This window comes from Anopheles maculipalpis, chromosome 3RL (genome assembly GCF_943734695.1).
Source record: "Anopheles maculipalpis chromosome 3RL, idAnoMacuDA_375_x, whole genome shotgun sequence".
Classification (NCBI taxonomy): domain Eukaryota; kingdom Metazoa; phylum Arthropoda; class Insecta; order Diptera; family Culicidae; genus Anopheles; species Anopheles maculipalpis.
This window is the reverse complement of record NC_064872.1, coordinates 21,635,356-21,661,245: the sequence shown is the minus strand read 5'-3', so window position 1 is coordinate 21,661,245 and position 25,890 is coordinate 21,635,356. Positions and strand designations below refer to the sequence as shown.

Sequence of the window (25,890 nt, the reverse complement as noted above, 5' to 3'; positions counted from 1 at the left end):
TAATACACTTTTGATTTCTCCTACGTTTAGGTCTTCGTCTATCAGTACATTGTAGGTCCAAACTTTGCCAAAAAATTAGGGACTTGTTTAGAAACTTCGGCCCAAGTCACACATGTCCACATGGACCAATTTCTTAAGCAAATAACGATAAATTAAATAAGTTTCTTACTATTTTCACTACCATGTTTCTGCTGTCTTTAATCTCTCCTTGGCACAAATCAAAACCACGGTACACCACGCCAGAAAAGCACGTTGCGTACAGTCCGTCCGCCCGACGCTAAGCGACTGATCGATACGATCCAACAATTTTGGACCCGATCATTTGCTGTCCTCCCACCGCAAATCTATGCAATACCTCCCCGCCGTTGGCGGTGACCAATTGGTTTCGCGGTCAATGACAAATGTGTCTCTACAGCACGCGTGTAATAACTTAAGGGACAGATTTTCATCAAAGAACTCTCGTCCGTTCACTGACCGCTGAGCGGAGCTATCGTACATCGCAGATCAATTATGAATTCGAATGTTGGACTGCCTCAACACGTCACAGATGTCTTTGAGCGACCAACAATGTTTTGCTGAGCCCAGGTTTCGGCACTGTGACTGCGACTTTCCAGTTATGTTCCGCTACGGTTTTGGACCAAATGCTTAACTGCACATTACCTGCATCTAGTAACTTTACCGGTGAACACAAGGTCATTACCGGCGTGTCAGCTCTGAACAAATCCAAAAAAATCAGTATTTTAAATCTCCTACAAAACCTGACCACTGATGTTATCCACTGTCGTCTGGTCGACCAGCATTGATGATTACATGGTTCAGAGCGGAAACAAATTGATGTCCACCGAGCAACTGAAGCGATGGGCTGTAGTGGAGAGCGTTATCGTCAACAGCACTACTACGTAGCGTCTTGCGGGTTAATGCAAATCATCAACACTACCACCCATTATTTCCGTTCAATGGCGGAACCGAGGAAGTTGAGCTGTCAAGTGGACTTAGGCTGCGTAGTAATAGTTGAAGAATTGCTGCGCATAATTTCTACAGTGATTTCAACCGGTGACGGTACAATGATGAATGATCGGAGCAAATATTAATTTTACGCTATTTAATTCGAAGTTCACATTTAGCCGTTTTTCACAGGTACAGCCACTGTTACTCTGTGGCTTCAATAATAAATCTTTAGTATATGATTTTTTGCTTATTTTAAAACAATCTTTTATAACAGATTTTATCGCCAATATGTTAATAAGTCTCATGTGATTAAAGTCGGGTTATTAAAATTATAAAATTTGAAAAGGTTTGAAAGGAAAAAAAGGTATTCTGATATGTCAATTTATTTATCTCAACTATTCCAATCAAGCAGAACCAAAAAACCATAAATACAATATTTAAATGAGCAATCAGCTGTTGAACTTGAACGTATTCTGACTTTGATATAGGCAACGTTTTCTTCTTCCTTGTCTTAACGACCTGTTAGGTCACGCCGACCATCGATTTGACTACTAAACTTGTCAGTCCTCCCTACAAGGCATCACCCCAAGATAGGTGTAATATATCTTAAAATATAGCCTCACACTCCTACTGATCTATGGCGTATCTGGCCTCTTTTTTCTTTCCTTTTCCCTTCAAAAGTAGTTTGATTAACTACAAAGCACCATTTTGTGGTGATAAGGAACGGAACGAAATAAAGAATCAGCGCACGGCAAAGTGGCAAGTGTACGAAGCGCTGTTTACACAACTGTATGTAAACAATATGGCCTCGTACACTGCAAACGTCATCTGGAATGCGTGCGTGATTAGCTCAATGACACGTTCAATAATTTAAAATTGCTCACACTTGGACCTTATTTTAATGGAAGCGCAGTAACAGTTTGTCAACAACAATCTTTCCAAGGAGTATTTTGAATATCCAGCTTATTACAGCAACCTAACTAGCTTTTATCAATGCAGATTCCACCCAATAGAGATTAGTAATCCCTTGGCAGAGTTCGTTTAACGCATCGTCGTGTTTATCACATAACACCAAGGCATTGTAAACACCACACACGAGAATCCACCCTTTGATTTGTGACTAATTCAACCGATCGACCTCTGACCACTACTCGATGGCACTCTCGATGTTGCTCTCGATGCTACAAACTGGTTTACCATCCCAAAACGCACCCCGTACGGTACTACTGGGAGGCTTTCTAGATTGCGAGAGTTGTTGCATTTGGATGCACCATGACGCTGAACTTGCACACTACGGTACGCCAACGTTACGATATCAAGGTGGACCGGTGCCAGCGTTAGGGGGTTGGACGATATAGCGACGACTTCTGGATGTAATGCGTGCTCCACAAAGTTAAGGATATTGAACTTCAACAGTACACTTTGGCCTAATTTCTGGACGTGCTGTTGCCTTCAAATCGAAACATAATCCAATAGAATACCAAACAAATCGCATTAACGTTTCACCACCGCTAAGACTACTCGGTGTACGGTTGGTGACGGTCGGCTACTGACCTTACACACAGTGTGTCTGCCTCTAACACGTACCGCGTGTGGGACAATCACAAAACCAAGCGATTCAGATGCCGCTTTGCATGCAGAGAACCTCATTACCCTACTCGATGTCACCCGCAGATCTCTCTGACTCTTGTCAAATAGCACTATTATTAGCCAGCTCTGCGGGCAATTATCACCCCCTTCTCTTCGCGATCGAAAAGTGCGTACAGAATTTCTCCTGGTCGAAGTACAGACTCGGCAAGACAAAACAAAAAACCTGCTCCAAATCTGGGCCAATCGTGTGAGAGTGAGATCACCGAGGAAGCTTGCACAGCTTGCATCTCCCGTGTGCATGTGCGGTGCAAGTAACGGCATTACCGCGGTCGTCAGTAACGGAGGAACTCAGCTGCTAAAGCACGCCTTATCCAAGGTCGTAATAAGTCGTCTAATTACCATCCTCTTATAATGCGCCGGATTAGATGCATTTTTGAAGGCAAATGACGCACACAAACAAGGAAGGAATTAACGTGAGGGCACCAATTTCACTAAGTGGAAGACACTAATTTTGGGATGAAGTTTTGCGTGTCAATGGTGGCGTGGCGTTCGCTTCGATAGCGTTAGATCAGTTTGACCATCTTGATTAGCTAGACGACCCTATGTGGAAGTCGCGTGTTGTTTTCACCATGCGTAACAAGCCATGCCTGGTTCCGCCTTCCATCAGACAGGGCAAAGGGTTCATTACAATGCTGTTAACAGGCATGCATGCTTCTATCGATAATTCGATCATTCATTACGATGAGTAAAATGATGATACCCCTCTATATCGCATCCATTACCGTTTGTGTGGTGGCGTGTGAGCGTATGTACCTGGTGCTTCTGTATGCTATTAACTTTGGAGCTCATTTTTTTCGAACTCTTCACACAGGATCCTGCATTCCATCCCACGACGGGAATTGCGTTGAGTGTAGCGACATTCATTCTAGTTGAATAACGAGCACAATTTTGCACAATAACACGAAAAGAGCGATCACAACTTCACTACCTAACTGACACGCGTTACCACCAGTTCCCTTTTTGGAAACAGGAAAACAGAGTACGTTTTCAAAGTCGGAGATCAGATCCTGAACTGATTTTCTTATGCTATGTGAACCAGCTCGCTGCCTCGAAAATGAAACCATCTGGATGGGTAGGTTCTGCAACCGGAGTGCTTCAACCACTCACACACACACACACACATGTGCACACGGAAATACAGCACAGCTTTACAGACCCCTTCGTAGATAACGATACGCGTGGGGATCGTGTGGTGTAAACGGGTTTTTTCTCCTTCCCTTACGAGGGATAAAGATAGCAGACTCCAAAAAGGGGATACCTTTTCTTGATAGCATAACGCTAGTTGGAGAGGAGACATTCACCTTACACGGTTCATCCTCGTACGAAGAGCTACATTTCAAGGCCGCATGGCCAGTGGTGGAGCATATAAGACAGCCGGTTGGCGTTGTAATACGGATTTTCCGTCAAGCGCGGTGTCGGAACTTGTTTTCAGGAGGAGAAGTGTGATAGGTTTCTTCCTTCAACCGTGGTGGTACGAGAAAGAAGTTGGATCCGTTTCATTTCCGTGTTCTTGATCTCCTTTGCGCTTTGTTTGAGTTGCTAGGGACACACAGGGCGTGAGGTCTTGGTGAAGAGTCAGGAGTAAAATGGAACTAAGAAGAACTTTCTACAGAACGGCACGTACACCGGTTGGAGGCTATGGTTCGCTAACAAAATTGATTTCAGTGTTGCGAAATGTTGTGTTTGTAGTTTTTACAAACGTGATGTTACTCTGAAATTCGTGAACTAGTTTGGACATCGTTAAAAACTCTAGAAGTGTGACCAAGTTTTAGAAGCTTAAGGTGTGTACGTTAAGTTGAAAGACTCGGATTTCTTTTGTTGCTATTTTTGGTTCTACTTGCTTTCCTTCGATTCTACTGGTAGGTCATTGATTTCATCGTCTATTTATATCAACGTTTGAGCAGCCTCGCTTAGACGAGTTTTTAAAGCCAGAACTAGCTTTTCCATTGCTGCGTTGTGTTATCAAGCATTCGACGCGACCGATCTCATCATCGGGCACTTCAACAAATGTCCATCCATTATAGTTATACATTTTGGATTATTCCTATAAGTTTGCTTCCTGAAATAATATTTCCTGTTGGAATCTTTCCCAGAACTTTCTTTTTCGTCTGGTACAATTAAATTTCCTTTACTAAATTTATAAAGAATTTGCTCTCTATAAAGAATAAAGAAGAACTCTCGAGAGCTCCTATCCTCTCGTAAATAAATTTAGTTGTAAAACACCGTAGATAGTACTTGTCACACTGCAAGTCTCTCACGCTGTGCTTCAAAACTTCCCATGATTTGTCGCAATTGGAACTCCAACAAAGAAATAAAACACACCAAGAACCTTCCACCATACAAGCATACGGAACCAGCAGCACCAACAACGACCTTAAACTTCGCCGACTAGGTCAGTTCCCACCAAAAAAGGGAAGCCTGTAGCGATCCCGAAACAATGGCCAGTGATACATTCACCGAACGGCTAAACTCGCGACGCCAACTATCCGGGCCGGCAGTGTCGTAGCGAATAAGAACGCGTACACAACACGCCATAAGCTCCCCCACAAAGGAAGTGTGTATCCAGAGATGCCGCGACATCTCGCTTCATCGCACGCGATGCCTTGTACAGAACACGGCGACGAAAAACAACCACTTAAACAACCTTGAGGTGAACTAGTTGAACTTTACTATCCGGAACACCACATTCAACCTCAAATTACTGCCATTTGGTCCCCAGAACGCTAATGAGTCACAGCAGTGGCGTGGGAGTACAAACAAATCATCCGATTCTTTCCTCCGGGTGTTTGTAGTGCTGCCATAATTTGTCCACAATTAGGTTGCGTCACATAGTGTTCTATTATCCCGAAGCGGACTGTATTGGATTTGATGCTAGACGAGTGTTTTATAGAGTTTGTCAACATCGAGATATACTGAAGATCGTGTATCTTTTCCTTACATCGAGAGCCATCTTTCGGGTCAAGAAACGGCTTGAAATTGACTCTTGTCTCAGAATCTCCTCCATCGATCGCCCAGAGGTTAATAGCTTTGTCTAACCTTTTCGGTACTGTTGAGAAACTCCGATCGGTGCCCAATAAACCTACTCACGCTCGTGATTGTATCGTTAAACGCCCCACAAATGTTTCCTTCCCTGTTTCCCCCTATGTTAGTTCTCGTGTAGAACCAGAACCAGACCTCCTATCCATCTTGCATCGTCTCATAAAGGTTTGATTGAAAGGTGTGGCTTTATTTAGGGCTTAATGGTGTCTAACAAAGCCCAACAGCTAAACAGCTGTTATTTATTGACATTTACTGGCACAGCTGAAGTGCTCTCGAAGCATAATAAATTGGGCCACCACCGAACGGAAGTTGTCCGTCGTTGGAATACAGCTTTTAACACGTTTGCTTAGCGAGATTAGCGCGTTGTTTCATCAGTAAACGACGTGATTTAAATGCACTTTACAGGTAGATGTTTATGGTGCAATTCAACTTCAAAACAACGCTAATCGATAGGAATAAATCATAAAAAATGGTTGTAAAGTAATAAACAACACTGTACTCCATTTTTTCCCCTATATTTCAGGCTCTCTCATCAGTCGTGCTGACTTGCGTTAATGTGACATTCCTTGTCCAGTTTAGTCCTGCTCAAATTAATATTGTAATTGCTTGAGGGAATCTTTTTTTTCTTTCTTGTTAACGCCACAATCGTTCTTGAACTGGTTCTTGTGATGCAAAAAATAGAAAACACACGCTACGATGACACGCTATTTTGCATAGCCATTTTATGTTCGTCCAACGAAGCGTACGCACGGTGAATATATAAAATCCGCAAACATTAAGGGGTTTAAGCGAGGACGAAACTTACTGTAAGGTTTTTTTTTTGTGGCCAACAAATCAAGTCAACGAATGTATTTTATCAAGAATGCAAATATCATGAAGCGGAATCAGTTCGAAACTCTTAAGAGCAACCAGCTCGGTCAAACAGAACTCCCGCACACTACAAAGGGTTCGTTTGCTGAGCAATAAAAGGAACAGACCGCCAATTAGCACGCCATTCTACCATTTGATGCCTGTCACGACATCCCTACAGACAAGTTTTGAGGAAGAAAAAAAAAGAAAGATCATCATCCTCCCTCGTTCGAACACATCAGTAATCGAGACTCCTGGGGCAAGCACCCATCATTGGATTGGCGCGTTATTCTCGAACAATTCCGGGCGCACAAAACGACGAACCTTCACTTTCACGATCGATGTCACCTGAAGGTAGCCCGGCTTCCTCCTTCGGTTCGTTTACAAGTTCGCCGCGAAATAGTCGCTGTAGAACTGGAAAAGCAATTGCAAAGTCGGTGCCGATTCTACATTGAAACTATAAATATTCAATCTCAAGGACCACACGAACGTCACCAGACGGACACCAGTCGGACAAAAAGGCCAGACTAGTAGTCAACAGGCAGTTACATATCTGCGGTTGATGTTGGGATGCTGCGAGAAAAGTCGATTGACGCAATCAAAACAATTCCCAGTTCTTTTTTTAAATCGTTTTCAAATATCAACCGCCTCCATTTCGATTATCGGCCATTTATTTGCTGTTGGAAGAATGTTGTTCGATAAGGAGAATAATTGTGCGTACTGCGCATTGTGACACGGCACAATCAATTGAACATTCCATAGTGAAATATAATCCTAACAATAAATGCTTGACCAAAGGGGACAGCTGGTCTTCTGGTAAATGGAGCACCAGTAACACACCACAATCGGACTCGGAGCACTGAGGGCTTCAAAAGCTTTCATCGAGGTCATTACTGTGATAATCCTTATCAGCAATGTTTTGCTACACTTCTCGTCACTAACATCAGAGTAGATTGTTGCTTTTGTAACGTAATGGAAGGGAACAAGACCAAGGCGAAATAAATGCCATACCTCTCAAGTGACCACCGCCAATGATGCTTCGAAGCTCTGCCAGATGTGTGTTCGGAAGTAATCTGATCGTGCGTAAAACTGTCCTCGTCTCGTATATCGTGACGCTCGTAAACTTTGACACTGTTTGTTGGTGACTGACGTTGTTCTTAAGGGTACGTGGATTTTTTGTTGTTGCCTTCTCACCACATAGGAATGCCTCCCAACATATACGAGTCACGATCGATGTTGACGTCAACCGAGCATAAGAAACAAAGACAAAACCTGGAATGCAACAAAGAACCCCCCCCAACACACACGGCACGGCACAGTTCCACACGCGCGTTTATCTCTCCCGACTGGAGTGCACAAAGCCCTCCCCGAATGCGGTTCTCCAGCAGAGCAGTACGGAGTCCAACCGTTCTTGAACGCCAACGTTCTGGCTCGACGCGTCAACACTAACTGAACGCACTCGCCCCGTGAACGGTTTGTTTCGCCTCTCCGGAGTTTATTATTACGCGCTGCGAGTACCCTCCCATCCGTCCGGCATATCACCGCCCGTCATCCGGCCTCCGCACAAGGGAACCGTTCCCTAATAGCATGCGGCATCATACAGGAAGAGGGTTAACCCTTCATTGCTGGACGGGGTGCGATGAATAGGGTGCGTTGTTGTTTTGTTTACCACCATTCCAGTTCTTCGAATTGCGGCAGAACTCGCAAGATGGAGCGACAAAAAAATGGAGAACGATGTGTTCATGAGACCAGACACCCGAGCACATGAACACTTGAGTAAAGAAGCAGTATGCTTCCTTGGAGGCAATAAGACGGCTCTATACTGTTAAAGCTTCCAAGAATGGTAGACGAAGAACCAAATAGAAAAAAAGCTCCACAGCACATTGTGTGACTTTAAGCGGGGGAGAGCATAATAGCACCTCAAACCAGCTTAAAAGCGTCTTCTGCGTCCTCATATCTATCACATTACAATCACAACCACATAAAACTCTGACCACCATTAGACACGTATATAATTATTATGGAAACGAATGAAACTTGTTCGGCCAGGACAGCATAAAGCGTTGCCCTCTCCTCCCATCACCATTAAAGAACGCGTGGAGTAGAACAATTTTCTGGTGCTGCTGTTTCCAACTTTACAACGTCTTTCGGCGCGTATCATTATCGATCGATCGATCGGAGCAAATTATCGGACCTATTGACTCCTGCTATCGGGTAGGTGGTGGCTGTATGACGAACATAATTAAACGCCTAAGAGCCCACAGACCCTAAAACGGTTTTGTCTTGTCGGGGGGGCTGGTTCTAGTAAGATTGGGTGTCTTGCTGCAAGAAGTTGTAAGTACAGGGTGCAGTGTGTCCTTGACCAATGTAAACTCCTCGCACCTGTGTGTGTGTGTGTGTGTGTGGAGCTCAAGAATAGATAATTTTATTCTCTGCTGCTATAATCGAAGCGTCAGGCTTAGACAATCACAAGTGAGGTTTGGTTTTACTGAATATTTTATGATGTTGAGGAAAGAGACGGGATATCCTACATATCCTTTTTGTAATTTTTTGTCGGATCAATTAGATTCACAAACCCGTTATAGGATCCACTCTAATGGATAATAACTCCATAACTAATAATAACTCCACTCTAATAGGATCCACCGTGGGACAAGAATTAGTACTTTTTGAGAGATCTTGAACAAGCAGTTCTGGTTTCCTGGACTTAATTTACCGGCAGCTGAATAATAAGTTATGCCTATGAATGTCTCAGATGGCTAGTTTATGAAAGGACGTAGAACTTAAATGAATGTTTTCATTGGTTTTGAATTCTACAAAGCCATCCATGACTCAAACGTATACGTTGACAAAACATCCAATGAAGCGTAGGCATAAATTCTTTATAAACGAAATCCAGGCTGTTTGAAGTTGCTGGGCGGAATGAATATTGAGACCCATCGAAAGAAAATCGGAAGGAGTAGGGAGGGAGGGGGGGGGGGGGGGGTAAACAGTGAACCAGCAACGAAGAGAGCGAAGACAACAAACTCCGTCTTCGCTCTCTTAGTTTCACGGGACATCCAACATAGACATCCGGCCCCTCTGTACGAAGCTTTATGCCCTTTTATGAGACCTCTTATACGAGGTAGCGGTCGGCCCTAGGCGAGGTCCGTACTTGCTTCGTAACTGCTCTATAGCGGACGCATAGCGAGATAATTTGGTTAAATTATCCCTGGTACGAATTGCAAAGGCTTTACTATTTCGGTTCATTCCAAGCGCCATCTTTTGTGTAGTAATGTTGGGGTTCTCCGACCGACGAGGCCTCCTTGATCGGGCGACCGCCAATTTTGCTCATACGTTATTCAGCCACTTAAACATTCGATTTCTGTTGACACTGATCTTCAACAAAGCGGCACATTTTCAAAAATCGGATGCAATTTAAGTATCAAAATTCTGAGACAGACGCGTTTCAAAAAATCATCTGCTTGCCTGTGGATTGCAAAAAAATGCTGAATGACATAAATATTGGCAAGAACGAACCATAAAAATTAAGTTATTCAAATGATTTGATTAAACTGTGCCTTCCGAACACAAGAACGGCCTAATGGCACTTCAAACACGTATTTCAGTCAATGCAGGTCAAGATCGAAAAAGCTAAATAGGGCATCCAGGGAATCCCCCAAACAACAAAAATCCAGTATAAACAGTGAACCAGCATCATCTCACACAAGGTATGTTTACTCACCATCTTTGTCAGTCATCTCCTTTGCTGTTGGCTCTATATTTCGTCTTCAGTCCAAAAAGCACCCCAGAAGTCGGTTTGCATTCCATTTTCAAAAAGAGACCTCTTTATTTTCTTCCTTCCAGTGTTCTTTTTTCTCTCTTTCTCTATCGTTTTCTGTGTTCATTTACTGTTTTCGCTCATTAGCATGGTTCTCTAGTTTCTTTTCCTTTTCCGTCAAAATATCGCAATAAAACAAGTAGTGGAAAAAACAACCAAACAAACAAAAACGTAAAAATGTCAAAAAACATATTGCAATATGCATGGTTGTTGCTGTTTTTTTTTCTTCTTTGCTTTGTTTAATAGGAAATTTGTTTACCGTATTTTGATTAGATGTAGAGTAGCTGGGTTCATGTGTTTACGGGATGCTTTGTTGTGTTTGTTTACGTCTCTTCCACTTTTTCTTCTCCTTCGTCTTTATCCTTTTTAACAAGTTTTTTTTTTCTGTTCTCCTTATGTATGTACTGCGCTTTTATGCAGTGTTGTGTTTTCCCCCGTTGTTTTTCCTTTTGTTTATCGCGCAGATTTTAATGCACCAAAAAACTGTATTATCTCTTTTGTCTGCACTAAAATTGAACTGGACTGGTTTAAATTTTGTCTCAACTTAAACGCAATTGTTGTGCTTATCGCCCGCTCATTTATAATATCCTATTAACAACACACACGCACACACACACAAACGTTTCATTTATTTTGGTTGGTTCTTCCGAACGATAGTACTATATGCTCTGCTTAGCGTGTGTGGTAGAACCATTAATAATTAAAAGCAAATGAAAAATAAAAAAGAGAATATAACCCCTTACATCAAACATGCATCATTTGAATCAGAAGCGAAAATAAGGGGAGGGAGAAGAAAAAAGAAAACAAATACACACAGAACCATACATCAAATATATCAATAAATCAATCAATTCGGGTTGAAATAATTCCATGCAACAAGTACAAATTATAGCCGGGATCCGTATATGCTTCCCTGACCTGTTTGTGGGTTTAGTGCGTTCTTTTCGTGTTACTTCCGTTGTTTTTTTTGGCTATATAGCTCTCCCTTTAATCCGTTCGACTATCAGCCATCTTAGAATGTAAATTCCCACTTTGCTTTGCTTTTTGCACTCCTTACTTACTTAATTCCTTCATGCTTTCGATCTGCATATGCGTTGCTTTGCTTCGCGTGTCTCGATACAGTAACACAACACATGGAGGAAAATTAAAAAAAAAGAAAAAAAAAACAAAACTTTGCAAAACAAACAATCAAAGTTCTTTGCTCTGCTGTAACACACGTCGGCGTCGGTGGCGGCCACTTTAAAAGTGCTTACGCGCGGTAGGGAAGGATAAAAAAGGGCAGATTGGATTGGATGCTGCTTCCTTTCTTTTTTGTATAATGTCCCCGCCGCGTTCGTTTGACACACACACGCCCACTTACTTATCACTCTCCTCTTTTTGTTTTGCCACCCCTTTTCTCTGGTTTAGCTACTGCCGTTGCGTTCCTGTTTCTTGCTGCCATTATCATCCTCCAAAATTGGTTCACCCTTACCGTACCGTTACAGTGCCCGATTTTTTACTTCTCGCGTACCTTCTTTCATTAATTCCCTGTGCCCGCGGCATCTCTAGTCGCCGGGACTCCAAAACACGGCGTTACGATTATCATGTTTAATATTATTGTTCCTGATGCATCGTCGTATATTAGCTGCTCTCTGCCGGATTTTTTGCCGCTTTCCAAACCGGGAGAAGTTCATTATGTGCTTGTGTGATGCGCGTTCGTTCAGCTCATTCATTCAGTCCACGTGTCGCGCTGTTTTCTTTTTGTGTTTTGCTTTATCGTCCGTTTTCAATTACGTTTCATACCCTATATGTATGTGTGTGTGTTTGCTTTTCTGTTTTGTGTTCGTTTAGTGTTTCGTTTGCATTTTTATTGTGTGGTGTTTTCCATTTATTTACTTTCTATCTGAGTTTTGTTTTCCCGTGGTTTTTTTTTTCTTTTGCTTATGCTGTAGGACACTTTCCACTTTCCCCTATCCAACCAATCGTTTATTGGAAAGAGAGGGGATGGGGGGAGGTCTGCCTTGCTCAGAAGGAAGCTGGTGTGTTTGTGGGATGGGAGGAGACGGGAGATGGGTGTAAAAAACATGCCTGTACACAGTTATTCATAAGGGGTTCGCGCGCATTCATCTTCTATTCTGCCTGGACAGAGACTATTTCGCTGGCTTTATGTGTGTGAGTTCGCGCGCTTGCACTTGGTTCGTGTATTTTTGTTTTGTTTTTAATTTAATGCTCCATTATAGCTATAATACGGCTCCTTCTTTCTATCTCTCATACGCGCACACCGGCAGAGAAACACGGGCTAGATTCAATTCCACAACTTTGCAGTTAGGACCCCAGAAGATACAATGAGAGGGTACAGAGAGTTAAGAATGTTGTTACACTATCGAGAAGAAGTTAGGTCGGCTGAACACACACACACACACACGTAGATACAGCCAAGAAGAAAGGGAAGCGACAGGCTAACAATATAAGGTCAGGACCGGATGTCCGCGGTAACGGTAATCGGATAAGCACGGTTGAAGGAATATAAACGGTCAATATCTTTTTAACGGTGTGCGGAGTAGCGCTCAACGACGGAACGGTGTGGCGTTTACGATTGTTTGTATCCGCAGTGCATTGGCTGATGAATGTATGTGTGGGTGACTGTGTGTGTGTGTGTGTGTGTTTTTGTTGTTGTTGTGTTTGTAAAGAGTGTGAGATTTTAAATGGTCAATATGCTCGGATGATCAAAAGGACACTGTTTTTGTTGCTGTTTTTTTGTTTGTTTGTTAATTCGCTGCCAATGTGAAACGAGCGCGGTTCTCTCATTTGTTGGTTGGACAGAAGAAGGAGGAGTAGTCTTGGTTACTCATTTACTCCACAACCTTCAAAACCTTTCCAATAGCGATAGTTTTATCTGCGTGAGTATGAGAGGAAAGGAAGCATCATTTTAGAATTTGCACTGTTTTATCTTCCCTGTAGTAAGCAATACTCACTTTCATCTCGAAGCGTGAAGCGACCCATCTGGGGGAATAGTTTAAACTGCTCTAAGCATATCAATCCGGAGCATTCAATCCTCATAATGGCGACCTGATCCTGCTTCACGAAGCGCGGCCTTGTCTTGGATTTTTCGCCCGTCTTCTTATCAACTAAACAAATAAGAGCCTGTAAAAGCGGAAGAATTCAAATGCACATTAGTACAGGCGTGCATCGAATGAAATTCGTTTGCCGTTCAACACCAACCTTAACAGTAATCTCCTCAGCGGCACAGTGTATATGCATCACGGCCGAGTATCCCGCACAAATGATTGACTTGTGTTCTAGGATAACCACCTGTGCGTCGAAAATCTTCCCCGTCTTGATCGGATTGGAAGCGTCACACAGGACGAATCCGGGCGAGACGTCCTCCTCCTCTATGCCCTGTGGAAAATTTAAATGGAAAAAGAAAAACACAATCAATTATCGCCTCATTTTTGCTGACTCCATGCTCAAATCTTATCTTTCACAGCGTACCTTTACTTTGATTTTCACATTTTCACCAGGCCCCACTGAGGTCACCTCTTCGTCGTCGGACCAAAGCTGATCAACACACACTTGCGTCTGCAGCGAGCAAACAGAATGGTATAAATGAGGTTAGAGAATATTGTTTGTTATTATACCCTCCCGCACTCACACAGTTTTAAGGGCAAAACAAGTGCAATGGAGATAATCGTATGCAATGAATACATTGTATCCTCGATAAAATGTTCAAATGTCTAAAAGGAAAGGCATATGTTCGGTACCGGAAGTATACTATCAGGAAAGTTCTCAGAAGCCTACTGGTAGCGTTATATACTGATGCCGAAAATAGGAAACTCTAATTATTTTATGTTTAAGGACAAATAAATTAACATGATGAGCATCAATACACGTCGTTGCATATCTTCGGAGCTTATGACTAACGAATATCTTAGAAAAAAACTTAAATTTTTCATCCGATAACCCTGTGTCCTAGTATTCCATGTAGTGATGGGCAAATGAGCAATCATACTGTGTGCCAAGGGATCAGATTTAACAACCATTAAAAACTATGTAAAATATTAAAATGGATAATGTTCTGCAGTAGAGTCTCAGTAACAGTCTTTGATACCTGGCCCGTATGAAATCGCTCGGAGTGAGTGATTGAAAAAGGATGGTGAAAACGATCCTCCGACAATTAGGGTTTGAGGTAGGCAGAGAGCCCCAGGATTGCTTCATTTTTATACGTCTACGCCTAGGATGCTCCACACACGTAGAATTCGATTCACCATACAATGGTCAATTTGACGCCTTTATTGAAGATTCCGGTTCCGATACCGTGTTTTCTATCACCACGAGATGCACTTGTTCGGCCCGATAACTATACGCGCGTTTCCCCATACTCACTCTATTGGGCATCACGAGCAGATTGGTGCCTTTCTTTGCCACGCCCGATTCCACCTTGCCCATCAGCACCGTACCCATGTCCTTGTATTTGTCGACGATCGGCATAATGAACGGGCCGTCCGTTTTGCGATTGAGCGACGGCAGCTCGTCGATGAACGGAATAAAGGCAGGGCCCTGGTACCACGGGCACGTGGCGTCATCGATTGGTTCTCGCAATCCCTGCCCAGTAATGCCGGACACCGGCATGAACGTAAGATCCTTCACCGGATTAAATCTGTGTGACCGAAATGGAAAATGGACACGCGTTAATTGTATCCTTGTGACGGTTGCTGCCAAGCTGCTCCTTCGCAGTCACCACACCACCTACCCTAATTTCTTGAGGTATGGTAATATTTTGTCTTTGCATTCGTTGTAGCGCTCAAGGTCCCAGTTAACCGTCGGGTCGTCCATCTTGTTCACCAGCACGACCAAATGCTTCACGCCGGCCGTCTTTGCCAGCATCGCGTGCTCCCGCGTCTGGCCACCCCGATCGAACCCGGTTTCGAATTCACCCTTGCGCGCAGAAATCACCAGCACCGCCAGATCCGCCTGAGCAGCACCACCGATCATGTTTGGCACGAAGCTCTTGTGCCCGGGTGCGTCGAGGATGGTGAAATGTTTCTTCTCAGTCTCAAAATAGGCACGACCAACTTCCACCGTTTTTCCCTTGTCACGTTCTGCGAACGGAAAGAGAGGGTTGCCGGGGGAAAAGAGAAAACATATTAGTATTGCTCGTTGAGTACACAACAGTCGGCGAACATACATACCTTCCTGATTCGTGTCGAGCGCCCACGATAAGTACCAGCTTTCTCGCGACTTTTCGCGCGCCTCGCGTTCGTACTTTTCGAGTGTTCGCTTGTCTACCATTCCCGTGAGTGACATGATCTGTCCACCGATCGTAGATTTACCGGCATCTGGATTGAAGGAAGAATGTTAGTACAATATTCACAGTTGACAACAATGTGGCAAAAAAAAAAAGAAACGTTTCCCCCTGAACAAATTCCTCCAAATACCTACCGACATGTCCAATGAAAACCACATTCACGTGCTCCTTTTTGCTTCGACTTTCCTCCACCTTCGGGGGCTTCTTTTTCGATACTTTCGGTGCGGTGTCTCCGTCCACTTCGCCATCATCCAATTCCATTTCCTCATCTTCCGGCGTCAAGATCGAATCCTCCTCCGCGTCCCAACTGTCGAGTGGTTCACTTTCTGTCGAGTTGAGAGCGAAATATAATTTTAATTTAGACAATATTTTGTTTATCTTTTTGTTAGTCAATTTTTTTTAAAGCGAGCAAAAGTTTATGACGACGATTTGGGAAGGTTATCGCGAAGCGGTTGTTGACAACATGTCAGAAGAACTACGTCAAACCACCCACTGATAATCCTCCTACTGTGTCTGGTTAGGAAGAGAAAAATAAAGCATCCTGATAGTACAAGGGAGATAAATATCCCTTCGTCTGACGGGAGATAAATATCCCTTCGCGTCTGACCCTAATTGGGTTGACCACCTGCAGCGGCGAAAACGGGACAAAATTAAATTGATTCATGCTTCTCGCACCATGCGGTAACACCGTTGCCAATGTCATGTAGACAAATTGTTTAGTGATTTGAAAAACGAATTCAAATCAAATTCAAATTTCTCGCAAACAAAATTCAATCTGCTATGTTAAGGAATAGAAAAAATAAAGAATTTAAACTACCCACACACTCACAATCGTGGTATGATACAAAGGCGGTCAGTCCGGAATTGAGGTCACAGGACTAACGCGCAGAGAAATAAGACCCTCGACCCTACCAGCATACACCAATCACAATGGTTCAAATGTAGGTCAAAGGATGAACATTCGGGTTTTAAAGTAGCAGAATATTTTGGCTCCAAAAAAATTATCTTATTATAGAGTAATTTTATACACTAATGCTTTAAGATTTACATGGCGAGTTTGACACCTAGATGGCGCCATTGGACGATCTACTTAAATGGTTCGAACTGCAAAGAATGCTTTTACGAGCAAGAGCATTTGTTTAATTCTTCAGGCAGCTCAACAACGTTGCAAAGGGCACTGGTATGACATTAAGGGACACAACAATTTCGAGAGGTCTCGGAATGACGTTTCTGACATCTTGGACATGGTTTTACGCACAGCTGGAGGGTTAGTCCTGACTAAAGATTTAACTATAAATGCATATCTCTCTGGATGACGTATAAGATATACTGTGATTGCCAATAACATAGGACCACTTACAAGCAGGCAGATTTTTGCAGATTTTAAAAGTGGGTATAAAAGTGGTCTTACATTATTGGTGGTTACTGTATAGAAAACTAAAATCTTCAGTGAAGATACATCAAATGATTAATTTTAACATATAACAACGTTCATCAACAACGAAAAATGGTAAGGAATACTTGCGAGATTTTCCAAAATCAACCCCAATTTCATTTTGGATATTTTTAAATTTGCTATCCAATTTCCTATACTTTTTTTTCCGGTTACCAGATGAAATAGAGTCAAAATTTGGCTGGTTTTTGTTATCCAAAAATTAGTGTATATTTTTAACCAAATGACCGCCTCTTGGATCATCGTGCAACGCGATACACCGGGTGGCATATGGCATCGATTTTTATTCAATCAAGCTACACCACCTTTTACCAAACTTTTTGCACCACTGCACTTGGCGGTTGCTGCTGGTGTGATTGTGGTAGCCCAGGAGGCCTCATCGGAAGAACGGGAACTAGAACTCTTTGGTAGTGGCCGTAGTGAGCGTTTGGAAGATGCCACCTCTCCCACGGGCTTGAATGATTAATGTGGAAACGAGCGAGAAGTGGCACACTGCAGATGAAGATACAGCATGGCCAACAAATGTGCGGTAGGATTCGCCAACTGCAGACCAGCAAGGATATCCACCTACTCCCTTCAAGTGTAGTGAGTGTGTCATGACTTTACTACTCTTGATTCTGAGCGCTGCTGCCCTTGCGTAGCATTCGTCTGTTAAAGCCATTTTTCTCGTCCCTAGAGTTTTCATCGTACAAAATAAAATTCCATCGATGACATCATCAGCACCATCGTGGTGTGGTGGTACGCGGTACCTACTACGGGACTAATCAGTCCCTTTAACGGAATTGCTTTTGACACGCTAATCATTGGGGTAGCGCAATAAGATAGCGTGATAGTCATAGACTCTCGCATTCTCTCTCTCTCTCTCTCTCTCTCTCTCTCTCTCTCTCTCTCTCTCTCTCTATCTCACTCTCTCTCAAACAGATTCTCTTGATCCCTCGTCTTAGCTCTATTTCTAATTTCCTTCCCTTAAAAAACAATCATAAGAAGCACACTAGCACAAATTAATCCAGCATATGCCAACGGACCCGTCCCCCCAAAAGGGTAAGAGGTTCGGGCGCGGACTCTGCATCATCATCTGTGTATTTTCTGTGCTCAATTATTCATGCTTCTTAGAAACCAGCGGCGGATCAGCGCGAACACGAAACACGTGAAAATCAATTGCACCCAGCTGGTAAGGAAATGGCCGAACATAACAAACTTGCGGAACTAGATGTGGGAAGTTTCCTTTAGGCTCTCTAGTGATGTCAAACACGTTTTGTTGGGTGAACAGAAAAGCCAAATTTTTCCATTCCTGTACATGTGTGTCCGCTTAAGGCGGTAGACAAATTTGCGCCACCGCCCACCCAAGCGCATCATATGCAGCGTCTGATGTGTGTGTGTGCGTCTTTCTTGGATTGTTGCCCATTCATAAAAACGAGGCCATCGTCGAAGGCTCCACAGCGTAAACCGCAACGAAGGTTGGGAGGAATAAAAACGCATTCTCCCTTCAAGCACTGTTATCCGCTGTGTCGATGATGACGATTTACACGCGATATCCCATCTGGCTGCGGGTCCGTAGGGAGAACGAACCGGTTGCGCGGTTAGGACGCGCCAGTACAAACCGGTAACCGCTGCTGGTGGATTGATGACGAAAAAGAAAATCGCGATCTAGGTATGGGAGTTAGAGAAAAGGTAGGCGGTGGAGGTAGAAGGCCGCGGAACTGCTTTTTGACACATCACGCATTTCAATCGAGAGTTAAAGAGAGAGAGCGAGAGCAGGTTCGATAGGTGAACGAGAGAGCGACACTTTCCCTCACATGTGTTTAATAATGCGTTGGAAGGAAATTCGCCACCCGGGGGAGAGGGGAAATTTCCACTAACCGCTACCGTCACTTCCTGTTCCCTTTAAATGCTTAGTTCACATACACACACGCACACAAAACATCCCCATCCACGTATATTACCATTGTTTTCTGGCGTTTTCACCGGATCTTCGTCCCGTTCCATCGGTGTCGGTGCCGACGAGGATGGCGGTGTTGGTGTGGCTGCTGTGGACGTCGGCGTAGTGGCACCACCGCCGCCGCCGCCTCCTCCACCACCACCACTGCTGCTGCCACCGCTCGACGTGGCCGATGCTGGTGCGGCAACCGGAAGCGGTCCAGCTACCGGTGCCGTTGGCGAACCGGTCGCAGGTGTTCCCGCCGGTGCGGCCGCTGCCGCCGCCGTCTGCACCGCCGTCGCTGCCGGTGTGCAAAAGCTCGGCACAAACTCGACCGCATTCACGTTGAGCTTGCTGAACTTGGTGTTCATCTCGTTGCTATCGTTTTCCTGTGCCATTTTTCGCTCACTCGCTCACTCGCTCGCTGTTGGACGACGGAATCTCACTTCTCACTTGCCTGCTGGTTGGCTGTCTCGAAACTCCCTATGCGTTGTACGCTCGCGATGTCTCGCCGTTGCTATCTTGGAGCACCACCAAAGCACACACACACACACTCACTGTGGGTTGGCCGATTTTCTGGTTCTGGGGGGATTTTTTTTTCTTTCGCTCGGATTTAAAGTGCACTTTTCGGTATTGGCCCTATGCAAGGCAGTAGCACCGGAATTTCACTCTACACACACACGCACTCGCGCGCACACACACGCACACGTAACGGTGGTGCGTGTGCAACGTAACTGACCAATGAATGGGGGGTTGCTGCTGCTGCTACGACTGAAAGTGCAGCAGAAGTAGCGCAAGGACCGGGGGAAGGAAAACAGGCGCCGTTGACCGCAACAAACTGAATCCGGAACGGAACCAAAAAATAAAATGGAAACTCCCACCCACAGTGTCGGGAACGGGATCGAAACGGAAACGGGAGGATAACACGTTCTCCGTTTCTTTTGGCCCAAGAAACTAGCAGCCACTAGCAGCACACACGCAAATACACACGTACGCACCCGCACACACACTACCAATGTTCACACCGCGAGCTCGCGAACACGACGACGACCGCCGACGTGGTACGTTTTTTCGCCGACGGGTTAAAAACGGGCAAAATAATCGGAAAAACCTAGAGAACGAAACCGTGCTGGAAAGGAAACCCGTTCCGAGTTCCTGTTTCACGTCGGACGCTCCAGTTTTCGCTGGCTATCGGGAAGGGTGCAGGGTGCAGAAAATTGGGTAAAATTTTGCTGCAACCACGCGCTTCGACTTTACAACCTTTTTGACTTTTTTTCTTTCTTTCTTTCTTTCGTCGCCCAAGGTGGCTAGAGGAATGTGGTGTAGGTTTGTGACATTTGCGTTTGACAGTTCATGACAGCGCGCGATCGCGTTGACAGCATACAGTAGAGTCACTATTTTTTTATTGAATGGATTTAAGTTTTGATTAAAAAACGTGAAAAATGATTGGTTGGCTCATTGAAAGAGCTCTAAAATGCTTATTCTTGTTCGCAGTAGAAAAACTCCATCCAAAATTGTTCAAATTCTGATTTTTTATACTTCACAGCACTAGAGCTTTCCAAAAAATGTCCGATTTTTAATTCGTATGATGAATCGTACTAAACCAATATCGAAAACATTTGTAACACACAACAGCAGTTATGAAAACGTTGAAAATAAAAGGTTAAAAATAAAATAAAATCTTTGTGAAATTAATTTCAATGAGCATCATTTTAAAACTCCATTGCCATGACCTGTAAACTTCCCACATTGACTAACGTGTGACGCTTTGTTTACGTTTGCATCTGCCATTTGTAACGCTTGTTTTCGGCTTGCTTTGCAAGCAGAGTTGCATAAAATCCCGGTATTTTGTGGCCTCACTATCAACGATGGGCTCGAAAAAACACAAGAAACATAAATCCGAACGCAGAGAGCGTGAAAGTGGGAAAGGTTAGCTACCTTTTTGGTCGTCACATGTACGTGCGTCTGGTGCGGCTTGATTTCCGGCTGTCCGGTGTGCCCCGCCAGACGCGTCATGTTTTCCTTCACAACATTCTTACATATTTGCTTCGTTTCGTTACAGAAAAATCATTCAGCCTTGATCGTCCACCCAGCCTTAAGCTTATACTGAAGGTAAGCGGCAACAGTTCTACACCGGAGCATGGAAACGATTCACCAGCATACGGTATCCAGTCAGATGGTGGTAGTACGCTGTTCACCAGCACTAGCGGCGACTATCCGGAACGGCACAAAAAGTCGAAAAAGAAGAAAAAGAAAAAGGATCGTGAAAAGAAACACAAACACCATCACAAGGAGAAACGGCACCGACACCGGGGGGATGATTCCAGCCATGGAGAGGAAGATGAAGAGGAGGAAGATTTTAACAGCTACGGTGATGAGAGTTCCCAGGCGACGGCGGCCGAACCGGTGCATTATCCAGCGGCCAGTTCGGTGGCAGCAGCAGCGGTGGCTGCCGTGGCTAGTTCTTCGCTGGCGGCACAACCCGTAACTAAACCGCTCCTACCGGAAGCATTGCTTACGCCGAAGCTTGAATCGGATCTCGAGCAGGAATCGATTCCCGAGCACGATAGGGTGATGCTCGGTGGAGGAGGACTTGTGCCTAAGGAAGAGCTGACGACAGCACCGAGCTCCGTAACAACGGACGAGCCACTGCAAAGTCCGGGCTCGATGCAATCCTCATCGCGACCTGGCAGTAAGATAGATTTTCACGACACCAGCTCCAGCCAGGCACCGAAAACACCCAACTCGGATTGCAGTGGCCGAGAGCCGCGTAGTTGCGTGCTGAAACAGAAGCAAAGCCGTTCTCCACTCAACAAACTGTTGGATCATCTGCTGAAAGCGCTGGAAAAACGAGATCCGCATCAGTTTTTTGCGTGGCCCGTTACAGACGATATTGCGCCCGGCTATTCGTCGATCATTCTCAAGCCGATGGACTTTTCCACCATACGGCAAAAGATTGAGGACAATGAGTATGGGTCGGTGTCGGAGTTTAGCGATGATTTTAAGCTAATGTGCGAGAATGCGATCAAGTACAATCACTCGGAAACGGTGTATCATAAGGCGGCCAAGAAGTTGCTGCACGTTGGCGCACGTTTGCTGCAAACGGACAATCTGATGCGCTCGTTACGCCCGCTGATGACGTATATGCGCGAGCTGACGGCTAAAGAGCTTGGTTTTGAGTTGCCGATCGGAACGGGCGATGGAACCGATAGTGACTTTCATCATCAGCACCATACGGCAGATTCGGCCGACGAAGCAATGGCAGCGGCTGTTGATGAGGGTATTAATGCACAAATTGAGGAGGAAGAAAAGCGCAAACAAATCCGGCTGGAAAATAATCCACATACCAAGTTTGAAGCGTTTGTGGACGATTTGACGGCAGACGAGGTGCTGGCGCAGGTGCAGAGTGCTGCGCTGAATGCACGGACGAAGCTGTTGAAGCGAAAATCGGCACACAAGTTGGGATTTTTGCGGCAGCACAAGGACGGTACGACTTCGATGAAGATTCTGCTCGACACAAAATCGGAAGGTGGAGAAGGTGGTCCGGAACGAACGGTGACGCTGGGAGCCCACACCGGGAAGCTCCAGTACGGTACCGGTCAGTTACAAGGCTTCCGGGAGGATCGTCGCAACAGTGCGAAGATTGTTAAACCACTCAGCTACGGTGCGTTTAGTTCGTTTGCTCCCGTGTTTGATTCGCGCTTTGCTAACCTTAGCAAAGAGGAAACGGAAATGGTCCTCAACACGTACGGTTGCGAGACGGGTGCCGACTATGCGGAAAGTATTTTACGTTTTGCGATGGACAGTACGTTCGCTGCCGGGATGGCACACAATCTGCTGGATGTGCTGACGAACGGTGAGCATCGGCAAACGTACGGCAAGCTGTACGAATCGCACATGCAGCGCGAAGAACGTGATGCCGTCCGGCATACTTTCCTCGATCCGGTTGAAGTTGCGGAAGAGGTGAAGCGTTACGCGAACGTACCGGTCGATTTTGATAGCTTGCGGTCTCTGTCCAGTCTGGGTGTTGATATGGAATTTTTGGACGAGCTCGAGTTGCAGCTGAAGGGTGCCGAAATTGGTCCACAACTGCAGCAATCGTTGAGTACAAATTCGGACCTGTTGCAGAAACTGCACCAACTGCAGACGGATCGATTGTCTGCTCCGTTGCCGGCCCATCTGTCACACATTCAGCATCCATCGGAAGGGGAGCTGGAGCTGGCGGGACAGATTACGAGTAATTTGACGGCGATCGCAAAGCAGCTACCGCCGGCAGCCATCGCAAATCCTCAGTCGTTAAGGAAAGCGATGGGAATAAGCACAGGTGAGAGATTTTACTATTAATCTGAATATGTTATAGGAAACGTAGAGGTTATTCGGATAGGAAAGATGGTTCATATGTCGTACCATTTACATCATCATGTACAGTGTTAGACTTTATATTAACAGTCTTATATGCAAACTACTGCTTTGATATATTGCAATGAGCTATAGTCTTAAGAATTTCTTAAACTGGGTGTGTTCATTCGGTTATTCTTTATTGAAATTTATTGCATGGCACGCTCAGTGCCCATCTTTGCGGTACCTTAAACTAAAAAACACATAAAATATTTATTTATTATTAAGCATGACGGCACGTCGAAGTATTATCAACCAACATAAAATGGCTGGTGGAATAGGCGGACGCATGTAGAACTAATTGCTGAAAAAAAAGATAGGAAACTAGCACAAGCGAATATGAAATCCCTGATCAAACACCAGATACATAATCAGGAAAATAGATACAGAATTCCCAAAAATAGTTACGGAAGCGCGTGCAATTGATATGGAAAATGGAAAATTTTTATGGAAAATTCAGGATATCCAGGGCAGTCATTTGAAACTCACTCCCAAAGCAGTAATGAAGTGTTCGGTGGAACACATAAATGACTCCTTCGTTACCTTCCGATTTCAAATCGATCTTCGATTCTTCTTGGCTTAATGACCTTTTATGAGACTTTTTGATATCACTTAGCCACTTAGACACTTATGGATAGTCAGTCAGCACTACGGGGGAATGGTCCGAATGGGATTTAAATTCCAATCCTGCCGCGTTTCCACCGGATTGTCCCAAAAGAGGAACTGAGGTCTGCCGAAATTACTCTACGATTTAAATGTTTGTTACTCTGATGGTCTCGATGGTTCTAACGTAATTGTGTAAAACCAAAATTTTATTTTCCGGAATTATTGTTACAACTAGACAAATTAAAGAAGATTTCGATAGCTGCTGGAAGACATTCGGTCGTACGCTTATTTCTCGGACTGCCAGGTTTTGAATTAATCACAAATTTCACCTTATAATTATTTTTAGCTGGACTAGACATTTTTCAACCTCCGCTGCAAACAAATGCAATGAGCGGAGGAAACCAGCCATCAGTACCTGCACAATCGCTTCAACCTGTACCACAGGTTCAACAGCAACAGAATGGAAACGGAACAGCCTCTCACCCGACCGTTAGCAGTATTTCTAACACAAACCAACTACCAACACCAACAGTTGGTAAGTAAAATAAAACGTGTTAATGAATATAAATGTAACTAATAACACACTCTACCGCCCCAGACATTGACACAACACCGATGGATATGGATCTCGAACCGGAACCCATCTCGCACCATCACCATCAGCACCATCCCCATCCGCACCATCTCACCAGACCGGCTCAACAGCAACAATCTTCCGCTCAGCAGCAGCACCAGCTGCAACACCAGTCGATTATTCAAGCTAATCCCGTCGTTTCTGCTGCCCCATCGGTCGATATCGATAGTGAACTACGTGAGTTTCTGGGTGGATCGACGCTAAACACTGCTGGACCTAGTACGGCGGATGGGACGCAATCGTCCGATGCGGCTTGCATCGAGCAAATGTTGATGGATTAAGGCTCTATTAAGGTGGTTTGTTTTTGTGTGCATGTTTTTTGTGTGTGTTTTTATTGTAGCAAAAAAGAAAAGCTGTATTTTTTTATACAAAACAAAGCAAAGTAAAAAACAGATGATAGGATCAGGATTTATTATGATATTGTGAAAAGGATGGTTTGTTATATATATCGAAAAACCTATCCGTATCTATATCGGGCTTCATTGCAAGTGCTTCGAGGACGAGAAAAATGCTCTAAAAAAACAAAACAAAACTAACTCAAGTTGAAAATATGGTTAAAATTTTAACTTTCTTTAATTGTACGATAAAATTAGATTAAATAAAATGACTTATCATAAAGAGTGTTTGAATATTCATTTCACATACAAACATGTTGCGTAGGAATACTGTATGATGACCTGATTTTCCAGGCACAAGTGGAGCTAAACGAGTTCGTAAAATTTCTGTAAATTTGGTAGAATAGAAAATATTTGCACTGCACAATACAAGTTGATATTAGTCTTCATAACCATACTCCGACGTTTGACAAAAGCGCTCTTAATCGTGAAACCGGAATTATGGTTGTAAAATTGGCACAGAGATCCTGAAACTTACCGAATGTTATTACTCTGACGTTCGCTTTACGATTAGGCTTTACTTACTACGAGGATTGTAGCTCATTTGATTTGAATGAATTTAGCTTAAAGCCAATTTTAAACGTTGATCAGTTAAAATTTTGAAAAAAATCTACAAATCTGTGAAAACTATTTCTTTTAATGACATAATCCCAAAGATGATTATTGAAAGTTCTCAATAATAAAATACAAAATTATATTAAACATTTTTATATCCAACGGGCAGCGTTTAGAGAGCTAGGGTACTCGTGAATAAACGATAATAAGAGCTTGAAGAAAATTGAACAATTCCACAACTCGAACCCATAGTACTGATTTATTTTCGATATCGATGCCAAGACAAGGTTTGTTTGAGGACCATTTTTTATTTCATATTGCCATCAATTGCGTTAAGCACA

General features: G+C 44.0%; 3 protein-coding genes across 5 annotated transcripts in view; 2 read left to right on the top strand and 1 right to left on the bottom strand.

The window, feature by feature from the left end:
* LOC126565597 (60S ribosomal protein L34) overlaps positions 1 to 25,890 on the top strand; it is a 364,763-nt gene that overhangs the window by 95,461 nt on the left and 243,412 nt on the right. The gene's annotated exons all lie outside the window — the stretch shown is intronic.
* Positions 105 to 19,425, bottom strand: LOC126564373 (eukaryotic peptide chain release factor GTP-binding subunit ERF3A). Of its 2 annotated transcripts, XM_050221401.1 has the most exons (10): positions 18,987 to 19,425; positions 15,725 to 15,916; positions 15,475 to 15,621; positions 15,036 to 15,384; positions 14,669 to 14,942; positions 13,778 to 13,864; positions 13,508 to 13,684; positions 13,261 to 13,429; positions 13,139 to 13,181; positions 105 to 114 (listed from the first exon to the last, which is right to left on the bottom strand). In XM_050221401.1, coding segments are annotated over exons 1-10 (1,812 nt in total). In that variant the 5' UTR covers positions 19,360 to 19,425; the 3' UTR covers positions 105 to 113. The 2 variants fall into 2 exon arrangements, with proteins under 2 accessions (XP_050077358.1, XP_050077359.1); XM_050221402.1 differs by lacking the exon at positions 105 to 114 and having other exon boundaries at positions 13,138 to 13,181.
* Positions 20,730 to 24,880, top strand: LOC126564035 (bromodomain-containing protein 7). Its single transcript, XM_050220939.1, has 4 exons — positions 20,730 to 20,890; positions 21,024 to 23,285; positions 24,312 to 24,500; positions 24,564 to 24,880. Exons 1-4 carry the CDS (start codon positions 20,830 to 20,832, stop codon positions 24,878 to 24,880), a joined length of 2,829 nt encoding a protein of 942 aa, XP_050076896.1. The 5' UTR covers positions 20,730 to 20,829.

Coding starts and splice junctions, on each gene's coding strand:
- LOC126564373 (XM_050221401.1), bottom strand. CDS start 19,359: ATGGCACAGGAAAACGATAGCAACGAGATGAACACCAAGTTCAGCAAG. Junction 13,865..14,668: donor TGCTCGTGATGCCCAATAGA/GTGAGTATGGGG, acceptor TGCTCGCTGCAG/ACGCAAGTGTGTGTTGATCA. Junction 13,182..13,260: donor CTTCACGCTTCGAGATGAAA/GTGAGTATTGCT, acceptor ATACTCACGCAG/ATAAAACTATCGCTATTGGA.
- LOC126564035 (XM_050220939.1), top strand. CDS start 20,830: ATGGGCTCGAAAAAACACAAGAAACATAAATCCGAACGCAGAGAGCGT. Junction 23,286..24,311: donor AGCGATGGGAATAAGCACAG/GTGAGAGATTTT, acceptor AATTATTTTTAG/CTGGACTAGACATTTTTCAA. Junction 24,501..24,563: donor ACTACCAACACCAACAGTTG/GTAAGTAAAATA, acceptor CTACCGCCCCAG/ACATTGACACAACACCGATG.